The sequence below is a fragment of the Nannospalax galili genome, unplaced genomic scaffold (assembly GCF_000622305.1).
Source record: "Nannospalax galili isolate Female #2095 unplaced genomic scaffold, S.galili_v1.0 scaffold390, whole genome shotgun sequence".
Lineage (NCBI taxonomy): Eukaryota > Metazoa > Chordata > Mammalia > Rodentia > Spalacidae > Nannospalax > Nannospalax galili.
This window is the reverse complement of record NW_008330777.1, coordinates 5,299,246-5,311,330: the sequence shown is the minus strand read 5'-3', so window position 1 is coordinate 5,311,330 and position 12,085 is coordinate 5,299,246. Positions and strand designations below refer to the sequence as shown.

Here is a 12,085-nt window from a genome sequence, read left to right as displayed (position 1 = left end):
CAGGGCCCAAACTAGGAGTATAGAACGGCGAGGCGGAGGATGGAAGGGTGAATGTCGCTTAGGGAGTCCCGGCGCAGAGAGCTGCACTATAGACTTACCCCAAGAGCTCATCTTTCTACTTTTAACTTCAAGATGAATTGTGTTACTCTCAGCAAGTTTTTTTACTACATCATCTTTTATTCCACAATGTATTTTATAATCTACCACAACATGAATTAAATACATTCCTTTAAAATTTCAAGAAACAACCATACTATAAATTAGCATAGAAATTACTTTGGACAGTGAAAACTAGTTATCATAAAGGCAATTCCTGAGGGTGGTATATGTACTCACCGTTGTATTTTATGATTATATAAACATAAGGAATGAGAAATATATCTCAAATGGGAGTTGTTTCCATAAAACAAATAATTTTAAAACATGTTATCACAAAAGTTTGGAAGAGGACATAACAAATAATAGAATTATGCAAGTGACTTAGGCTTATAAAAAAGTTGGGGGAAATCAATGAGCTAAGATAAACAAGCAATGGGAAAAACTGCTATAACCAAATATGATAATAAATCATATTATAATATTTGGTTTTTGGTCTTTCTGAGTCAGGGTCTCCCTGTAGCCCCAACTGGTCTGGAACTTGCTATGTAGACTAGGCTGACCTCAATCTCAGAGAGTTGCCTCTTTCTGCCTCCAGAGCACTGAGATTAATGGCATGCACCACCACACCTAGTTTTATATTATTATATTCTGATAAAAAAAATATTTGCCTGCTGTGAAGAAAATTTGTAAATAAGAAAGGTATAATAATTCAAAACTCTTTTTATCTCTGCATTTTTATTTGAATAAAAAAGGGTTCACCCAGAAAAGAGGTGCAAACAAAAAATCAATAAAACTCAAGAGGACTGGATAGATTTGGGGGGTTAAAAAAAGCCAGTAGATAAGCTCAAATCAAACTTTTGTTTATAAAATGGACAATGTGTATACATATACTGTGTCCATATGTAAAATAGATCAAACATTGTTTCTTCAATCATTTCAGGACAAACTGGAACCATGGTTCTGAATCCCTAACACTCATGATTATGCATAACTCTTCAGAATTCTGATTAGCTTAACTTAATTCTATCTGAAAGCATTGGCCTACTTTGAAGTAAGGAATTTAAGCTGTTGTTAAGATAATTATGTCAGATTTTGGTTTCTTGACAAAGTTACCAAGAAACATCAGGAAAGGCAGTTGGTAAATTCTGACTCATGATGTCCCTTTAGCCAAGATGTCACAAGTGGCCCAAGAAATGGAAGAGGTAGCTGGTTAAAATTTTCCTCTCTCGAGTGCTGCTAAATGGAGTTTCTTGGGTTGTGATCACTCTGCTTTTGATCAATACTTTTCATAATTACATGGACATGAACATTTCAACAAAGCAAGTATTTGAATAAAGATTACCAAAAAGGCTAGTAATCAGAAATTGGAAAATCATCACTACTAATATATAATGTCTATCTAAAAAAAAGTGAGCAAACATAAAAAAAGAACAAAATACCTTATTGCTCTAAAATTATGGTTTTTGAGATTATTTTAATGGGTATAATTTAAAGGTTTCCTGTGACTTAAAAGTCAGTATTGAATGGTAAAGTTGTTGCTGCATTAATTAATACAAGTATTGGAATGAAAGGAGTCTTTTTAATGTTACTATCCTGTGGTAAGACAACAGGCAGAGGTAGGATGAGAGAGGTAGCATGCACCATCATTTGGGAAGGTGGACCAGGGGTTTATATCCAGCTACATACTAAATTCAGACCAGCCTGGGTGGCAGGAGTCCCAGTCTCATAAAAAAAAACAAAACAAAACATCAAACAGTAGACAAAGAATTCTTGTTAAAGTGAATTAAATAGGAGGATTTAAATCTTGTGAGAAAGAGATAGTATGGGGTGGTGTTTATTTTCCTTGCTGATTTATCTGATTACAAAATGCAGAAGGGATGTTATGTGGAATTCCCTTTAAGTGTTCCACAAATGAATGGGCATAAAACTACAATCAAATTGTTAAAAGTGTTCAAAGATCTTCATCTCAATATAAAGAGAATACTGGGGTATCAGAATCATATACAAAATATGGTTCATAGAAGGAGTTGCAGCCTGACATTTGTTACTGGAGACTGTCAGATGAGAATTAGATAAATCTTAGAAGTAGCTGTTTCAGAAGCCCCTTAAGCATTTGAAAGACAGTAAGATTAGATGATCTCTGCAATCTACTTCAACACTCCTAATATTCAGTATAGGACTAGAACTTAAACTCTCCAACAGTTCTTCTCTCTAGTAGTTGTAGATCATGAATTATTTGTTATGAAATAAATTTTTACTTTTAGATTTATAGACTTCCAAATGGAAGATAGCTCAAAATCCTAGAAGATATTTAAATACCATACAAAGGTCCACATACCACATAGGAACAAAGATGATTTGGCAAGACTAAGCAGCTGTTTAATAAAACATTTGTTGGTAATTGCTCTCAGATCTTACATGGCAGTCTAATGTTTCATACAGCATACACTTGAAATTCTTTCCACCAAGAAATACCCTACTAATATCCTACACCATGAAGCATGTTTAGGGCCTAAGGAAATTTTAAATGCAGTTATCTGAGGAAATTTATAGACTCTTGAGTATATTACATATAAATTCATGAACAAGTAAATAGAAATCAATGTAATACTAAAAAAAAAGACATCAGACAAATAAATTATAAATTTTCTAATGAAATATACAGGTAGAATATATATAGAGAGATATATTTTTTTTTCTAGTAGCTACATTAGAACAGCAAAGGAGAAGTGAAATAAATTTTAACAATGAGTTTTATCCAACTCAGTATATAAAAGTGCCATTTCAATACAAGGTCATTATTATTAAGTATTAGCAATTATTAATATTATTCATTAAACCCAGTGTGGTGGCAAACACCTTTAATCCTACCACTCAGGAGGCAGGACAACACAGATCTCTGTGAGATCTAGGCCAGCCTGGTCTATGTAATGAATTTCAGACCTAAAAAGAAAAAAAAAAAAAAAAAAAAAAAAAAAAAAGCATTCCTTAGTTACCTTATACTTTTATCTTTTCTAAACATGATTTGACTAGTCACACTTTAGATGTTGAAAAGTTACATGTGGTACTAAATACAAGAGATGCACTAAAGTACACACAGTTCAGTGAGCCCATTGAAGCACGGACAAAAATAAGAATGATTTCAGCAGGTTTAGATTTAAACTGAAGTTTAAAACTAGAATTTATAGCTGAATGTAGTGGCATACATTTGTAATCTTGGCACTTGGGAGGCTGAGGGAGAAGAGTTGCCATGAGGTTGAGGCCAGTCTACACTACAAAATGAGATCTCTCCATGCAAAAGTGAGTAAATAAATAAATTAGTAAGTAGATATAAAATAAGCGGTGCTATTATAAGTTGATTTGGCTTAGGTTCACCTTAGAAAGGTACTTCAAACATGTATCTCATAATCGGAGTGCAATTGGGTCAACTATAGGGAAAAAAAGTTTTTATCTAAAAATATATTAATGGGATAAAAATGGTATCTTTGTTCAATTTTTGCTCCTACCTTTGGGTACTATTATGCATGTGATGATTGATAAATATACTCTATTTTGACTGTTTACATTTATTTTCTGTAGTGTTGGCAATGAAACTCTCTGCCTTCTAAATGCTAAGCATGCTCTTTACCATTGAGCTGTATCACTAGCCCCTTAAGCACCAGTTTCTGCTTGACATTTTCATGTAAGGTATAGACCCAGTTGTCTGTTAAGTCCTTTCAAAACCAACAATATTTCAAAATAGTATTTCTGAGCACTTCATGATTTTTCCCCCTAGAGTTGTATCTGTGAAAAAAAAATCTACTATCTAATTTCAACACAAAAATATTTCTGGAATTTTGTTTTCTTCCAGAATTTCCATTGATTAAACATGCTTTTAAAAAATTATTTATTTAATAATGAAATGCTTAGGAGAAGCATTTCATTATAGCATTAACATATTCAATGACAGTTTCCAGAGCAAAGATACATCTCTTTCAAAACTGGCTGTAAATTTTTAGGTTCACAGAAACATTCTTATATTCTATTTAAAAAGTTGAGCCCTTAACTTTAAAATCAGAAGTTATATGTTCTTTTATTGCTCAGAAAAAAATAAAAGTCATGATTCATTCAACCACCTGGGAGTTGAAAATATTTCATCACTTATTGGAGGTCTGTTCCACCAATCTTCACTGAAACCATACAGACCATTCTAGAATTTTATGACTTCTAAGTTAATCATTCATTCCATTTCCTTTTTAAAAGAATATTTTTTGTTACTTGCAGATAATAAATGATAATTTGTTGATGTGCAGTATAGCACATACACAGATGAGAGAAATAAAATTAAAAACTGTCCTCAGCTAGAGGACAACTTTCTTAATAAAAGTAACAGTGAATAATTTTCATAATAAAAACATTCCTTTGGCATTAACTATAAACATACATAATAAATAAAATACAGTTTGGCCCTGTAATTCCATATTCCTAATTGGATATAGATAATCAAAACAATGTGTTTTGATTAAATGAGACTTTCCTATAATTATCCACTTCAATAACAAGACTATCAGACTAAAAGATTAATTTAAATCAAGATTCTAAATTAATGATAGCCAGCATTACAAAATATGTGCTAAAATAAATCACGAAAAGCAGTAACAACAAATTTACCATTTCATTCTCATTAAGAAGGAACTTAAATATAGTCAAGTCTTCAAATGTCAAACAAGAATTTACCCACTACATCAAGAAGGAAATGACATTTGTCTTCCATGGTTATTTCCTGATACATTGGTGAAATTTGGTAGATAGTCCCTGTGTAGAATAAAGTTACAATTGATATTATTGGAAATATTCTTAATCTTGAGCTTAAATAACTTAAATTCTTTTTATTTAAAGACATATGCATACCTTCATCTATTTATAAATAGTGACCACTCTGAATTTGACTTCATGCTCACATATACTAAACATCAAAATGGAAGCAGGATGCAATACCAAGCCCTCATTTTGTCATAACAATGAACAGTTTATGAATCAACTCTGCGTTTAGGGTTCTGGAATGAAGCAGTACACTATAAAATCTTTCTTTTCATAGATGACATACACAGAACGTCTTCTTTTTCACTCCAAAGCTATGCATATACATGATATTTCCTGAAGCCATCAATACTTATTTATTTCAAATAAATTTTAGTATATTAGTCAGGGATTAGTCTTAGCAGGGTCTTCAGAAGAAAGATGTATTCGGGCATTATAAAGTTTAAAAAGCAATACAAAACCCAGCCCAGAGTACATGAAGTTCTTCAACTGAAGTTAATTATTAAGAATGTGAAACTATGCTTATAGAGCAGAGCTAATTTCTAAGAGCTCTGTATGCAGAAGTTTTAGAAGCCAACAAGTCACCCTGCATTCTTTCATCTAATCAGCAAACACTTAGCAAGTGTGCCACTCACTGCCCTCAGGATCCCACAAGACAGAAGACAAGGTCCTTATGGTATTAGACCTTTCTTTTATTATTTTTTAGTCAATGTTTAATTGAATCTTTCTGTCTCTCATACAGAACATCTTAATAATTGAAAGGATACATCTAGGCTTCTATTCAATGAACTCTCAACTTCCCACTGTGTATGAGATTTTCCAATAGAAGAGTAGAAAAAATGGTATTAAGCATTGAGGACTGTAATTGTTTGTCAGTATACGGACATACTCAGTATTTTCCACATTTATAAACATGCAAATGATTATTTCAGAAACTTTAAAGTACCAATAGGTATTTACTTTTTCATTCATTTTCTCAGAACATGTATTTTTGTAACTGTGTCATTTGGTATATGTGAGTCAGTAAGAAAATAGTAATCCGAAAAGAAAAAGTGGCTGTGAACAGCTGTTCCAATGAATTGAGAATTTAACAACAGAATGGATGCAATGTATGTGACTTTATCTCAAGTTACTTCTTTGCAGGGGGCTTCATGGAGACGGAAGCAGCAGCTCAGGAATCCCTGGGGTTAGGCAAACTTGGAACTCAAGCTGAAAAGGATAGAAGACTGAAGAAAAAGTAAGTTTGGAGATTACTTTTTCCTTCTTTTTCTAACTTTTAATTATGCTTTTTCATATTTTTGCAAAGAATTTAAGAAAAGAGCAATTAGAAACAAAACAACTTAACAGTTTTCCTGAAATTACCTCAAACCACTTGGTACTCATGTTTCCTGGGTATGATGAACTGCAGCTTCAAATGAGAATAAAATTCCCCAGCTTATAATAAGATGCATAATTATACTAGTGGTCAATGTATTTATTTAAAAATAAAGTATATTTAATATAATTTAATGTAGTCTTAAAAATAATAAACTATTTGAAGTTAAATGCAGTTTTTAAATTGGTATGATAAAATTAGAGCCATATTTTTATATTTTCTCTCATGACAATTATGTGTATACTCTTCATAAAGGAGGATTTACAAGGAGAAACATTTCTCTGACTGAATATCAGTTATTTTAGGCATGAACAGATTGTTTTGCATCTGTCAGGCAACTGATAGTATATCTTTTCATTCACAGATAATATGGAATATTTAAATTACTTGTAAAATTGGCAAAATTGAGTTTTAACAACTGTTAGAAAGGGATTCTATAAATAACATATTTTTAAGATGCATAGTAACATTTTCAGTGACAACAAAGTCATCCTTAGAGTATAGTCCTTAAGGCAAAACGGTTTCTTCTGGTTCTGAAATCTAATGTTAGTTAATTCTTTTCCTATCTCTGAAATAGCTTTTATGATTTTCATATTACTTTCTCCTTCTAAGAATAATCATTGTTCTAGTTATCAATTTGTGATAGATACACTTATAGTTATATTAAAAATTGCTGTTCAATTAACATATTTTCATTTCTACTTGCCCTGTTCATATGTATCTGATAATATACAATAAAAATTTCAAGTTTCAGAATAGCACCTAACTTATTAGTCTGTAGTTTTTTAAATGATATATCAACATTTAATAAAAATGGATTTGAGAATAAGTTCAATACATTTAAATGTTCAATCATGTTTAAAATATTTATCATAAACACAAAGTTTTTCATTTGTATAGTCCTAGTCCCTTTAATTTTGTGTTTATCTGTGGGGAATATTCTTCTATAATGTTCTCATTTGAATATTTTACTATTTGGTTAGTTTATCACAAATATAAAGGAAAATGAAGACTTTATCACAAGCATGCATAATAGACATGATATATTTCCCTTAAAAGTTAATTCTCATTTCTTCCACAAAGAAATATTTAGAAATAACAGCAATCTGGTCAACTTTCACTGTTTTATGCAAAGTTCATTTTGGTACAGTACTGAGTGATACAGTTTTCCTGTTCATGGAACTAAGTTAATCCTTTCAAAAACTACTAAATTTCACATTCCAAATACATAATCATTTAAAGTAAAATGTTGAAAGTTTAGCTGTTAGCTACTGTATATTGGGATGGACCAATTTGAAATTAATTTTATAGAATAATTCTCAGGTGCTACATACTCTCACAGTCAGAACTTGGTTTACAGAACTGTATTTCTGTACTTACAGAACTGAATTTCTGTAAATATCTTAGTATTGAATTTATTGTAATATTAAGAACACAATTTGTGACATAACATCTAATATTTTCTCATATGATTGTTACCTATAGAATAGTGGCATTTGAGTCAATGGCTCCAGCCATAGATGACAGACTTCATTAAAGAATGCACAAATGCATTTTACTTTTTATTGACTATTCCATAGGATGGGTAGAGGAGAACCAATATGCAACCAATATGTGGAGAAAAAACAAATAATGCTTACACTTATTCAATGCTATATTGACATGGCTAAGCTTCTGTTTCAGGGTATCAGAAAAGGATGAGTTTCATTAGATATGCAAGATAAATTATGTTCACATTACATGATTTCCAATTTTATTGATCTTTATCATTATTATTAATATTATTACAAATTTGTGTCTTGTTCTCACACTAAAACTTGCTTATTCTTTGCACTTATATTCTTGGTATTCCCCTTTCCAGTTTCAATAGTTTTTCTATTGCTTCTTGTCATAACTCTCCTAATCTTTAGGGAGTGAGCCACTTATCTTCAACTATGTTTAAGTCTCCATGTAATCTTGTAATTCTTTATGGTTTTGTTAATGTGAGCTCCCTCTGGAGTTGGCATGATGCTAAGCTTTTGGTCATCATCCTCTGTGTCATTTTATTGGACTTTAGATAGGTTTTTTTTTTCTATTTAACAGAAATGAAGATATTCTCTTTTCCAAACGTGAAAGTAGGATCAACTAGAAATGAGAATTATGTGTCTTTGCATTTAATCCTGCATATCCTAGCCTTTAGGAACTCATTCCCTTTTCTTTGCCCTCTAGCCAATCTTTTAAAAATTAAGACATTGAGCTATTTGTTCAGGATATATGAGAAATACTACATTGAATAATATGTTACTCTACGTTGGCTTGACTAACAAAATCTCAATTTCTAAATTTTACCTCAAGTCTAAATTTGGCTATTTTATGATCCTGATTTGTTACTTTTCTTATTTATGAGTCATAACACCTGACAAAAGCAATTTAAGAGAGGAAGGATTTATTTGGGCTCTCCGTTTAAGCCCACAATGGTGATAATTCACGGTGGCAGGAGGGAGAGGAAGCTGTTCACATTACTTCTAAATTTGGAGGTAAAGAGTGATAAATGCTGATGTACAGCTTGCTTTGTGCTTTTCACTCAGTTCAGGACCCAGCACATGAAGTGGTGAGACTGACATTTAGGACTGATTTGTCTTCCCACTTCAATTAGCCTAATCTCACTCATACACATAACCAGATGCTTGTTTTCATGGTGATTCTAAATCCCATCAAGTCAACAATTAATATTAACCATTGCAGGTTCAATAAATAGAAACTTTCTTCCTTGCCTAATATAAGAATTTATTTGACAATAAGCAAATGAGTCAGATAATTTGAAATCAAATGTCAACTTAATTACCAATAAGGCTGATAAAATAGGACTTATGTATTAGAAAATGTGTGTGCCAAACAAACAGCTTTTAGCCAGTCTTCTAAGTACACAGATATAAACCTTATAATACCTTGAAAATAAATTTGTTAATATTATAATTTGATAATATGATACTCTAAAGGCAATAAAGGTAACATAATGAAATTGTGTAATTAGCATTCTTGCCTATAGAAGACATAGAGAGAAATGTGTCAGTTTTATTTTTATTAGTGTTTCATCATATCTTACTCGCCAGAAAGTATTTAGCTGCTAGTTTTTCATATGACCACCTGAAGAAAAGTAAGGGTAGGTAAGTAGCTAATTCCCTGAGGTCTTGACGATCTGAAAATGTATTTTATACCTGAAATTAATTGACAGTTGCAAACATGAAGATTTATAGGTTTAAAAGAATTTCTCTCCAAAAATTTAAAGTTAATCTTCTCAATTCTAGTTGTGTCTAATGTCAATTGATGATTACTCTTGGGATCTAGAAAGTTTAAAATTATTTTTTCATTTATTTATTTATATTATGGTGATAGTAGACCTTGGAATGCTATCAAGCACTCTACCAATAACCTACCATCCCAGCCATTATATATCTATAGCTCTGTATATTTCACTTTTCTTCTTTATATTTTCAATCTGTAGAACTGTAGGATGACACTATTTAACATGTATACTCCAAAGGATCTACATTTCTAGGCTGTACTTTGATTCCAAGAAACTTATTATTGGCAAAATTAAACATAATGAAGTCTGTTTGCATAACCCCACCCATGTAATTCTCAAGACAACCTTAAATAAGCTGTGAAATATATGAAAACCAACAGAAAATGCAGGCATTGATTATTTATTTCCAGTAATATACATCATTGAAACCCTTACCTTAATTAATTTTTATGATTATCTTTTCTCCTGAATTTTAACCATGGTATAATATTTTTAGTGAAAGAGAATATGTACAGAATTCTTCTACATCTTGATATTTATTTAATAGAAAGAAATCAGAGAAATTTTGGTATGCTGAATTATTTGTCATTTTCAATCTTGAGTTATAATATTGGTACATTATTACATACTTGAATTTTCTACATCATATTGCATTAATAACACAAATAAATGAACATGGATATCACACTTGAATCAAACAACATCATTAAAATGAAACTAACATTCCAACTCAACTATCAGCAGCCTTCTCTCCAGAGAAACAGTTCTATTCTTAGAGCACAGTAGTCAGCATTAATCACTACCAGTGAATCTTTATGCTACAACTTCAAAGACATGAAAGTGAAGCTCTATATGTTTGGTTAATTTATTCTCATTACAATTTTAAGGGTCTCCTTCAGTACATAATCTTTATTATGTCTTAGGACACTTGACTCTTAATCCTTGACATCTGGGCAATTCAAAGTATGCTTATCTCTAAGCAAAATAAATGTCATTGAAGTAATTCATATTCTAAGGTATCACAAAACTCCATATCAATTTTCATTCAATAAATACTTGTTAAGTGTCTATGTACCAATTTTCACTTCAAAATAAATGGTAATCCAGAATTCAACTTGTGATATGTTTATTTATAGCTGTGAACATATTTTCTACCTAAGTAGAGTTGTGTACATGGAAGATAATGGCTGTGCTTGCCCCACAGATAGGCATATTTTAGGCATGGTACATAAATGGACCCTACTTAAATAAAACAAAAGCCAAGAGCCACTGAATTACTATTGAAACCTCACAGATTACTGGAAACCAGAGCCAGAGCACTTCCAGATCACGATAAGAGATGATAACATATTGCTGCAATGTGCTTTCAAAAGCTCATGTTTTCTTCATTCCAATCCATTCTTGAAGGATCTAGTTGAAATTACATGATACCCTTAATGTAGAGGAAGGATTATTTGTTGAATCAATATAAGAGTTCACTCAATACATACAAAGCTCCATGGGGGCCACTTGTGGGTAACTAACTCAAAGGGTCTAATATGGTAAAACACTGTCAACCCAAACCCAATGTTCTCAATATGTTCCTGGTAAAATATGTCCCAATTTCCTACTCAGCGTTCAGAGTGTCTCTTTGTGCTTGCACTGGGTTGGAGCTGTCACTGCAGAGCTGTGTTGAGCTTTAGCCAAGGACAGTGAAAAGCATTCCCTGAGCCTATACAATAATTCCCAAAGACTAAGAGTGAAAAGATGCACTTATATATTTATGAAAAACAAAATGAAAGTGTACTACTTTGTTTTTAATGTCTATTTAGATATATCTCATATATTTGTAGGAAGAAAAAGGTGGGTATTTTGAGCCAACAGAAGAATAATAGTACTTTTCAAGATAAGCAGAATCAAAGTGTCTACATAAATTTCTGCCTTAGAGAAACATTTTCGACATAGAAATAATAAAATAACTGAGCAAATGGAAACTAAAGTCAAGATATTTACACTTGCTAAAATAACTTTACTTTCTAAATAAATCCTATCACTAATTTGATGAAATAAATTGTAGCTTAAATGAATCCTGGATTAATTTGGCAAATAGTAATATTTGATTCATTTGCATAGTGTCTGTTATAAACCATTACCCACAGTATAAGGTATTGATATTTCAATTTTACAAAAAATTATCTGTAAAAGGACAGATGTGGGAAAAAATGAGTGCACTTAAGCACTTTTGGGTCCATGACCATTTATCTAAGTTGCTGGCATTTGAAGAGAATAAGAAAAGTAGTCAAAATGACAAGACACTGCTCTTGTTTTAAACGTGTTCTCCAAGATAAAGACTAGTGGCCTTCATGATCAGAAGACTTGAACAAATAAGTTAATGATGACTGAGCGAAATAGAAAGTGCATACTGTAACGTTTAGTGTCAGTTTTAGTATGAACAGAATTTGTCAAAATATAAAAGAGAAGGTATACCTAAATTTTTAAACAAACTGTTTTAAGGAACACCTTAGAAAATAATCCAAATTTAACAA

General features: G+C 31.5%; 1 protein-coding gene across 24 annotated transcripts in view; it reads left to right on the top strand.

The window, feature by feature from the left end:
• Positions 1–12,085, top strand: part of Ppfia2 (PTPRF interacting protein alpha 2) — a 580,223-nt gene that overhangs the window by 499,744 nt on the left and 68,394 nt on the right. For all 24 annotated transcript variants that reach the window (XM_008852254.1, XM_029555664.1, XM_008852263.2 and 21 more), the window contains one exon: positions 6,043–6,136. In XM_008852254.1, coding sequence (XP_008850476.1) covers positions 6,043–6,136 — 94 coding nt within the window. The remainder of the gene's footprint in view (positions 1–6,042; positions 6,137–12,085) is intronic.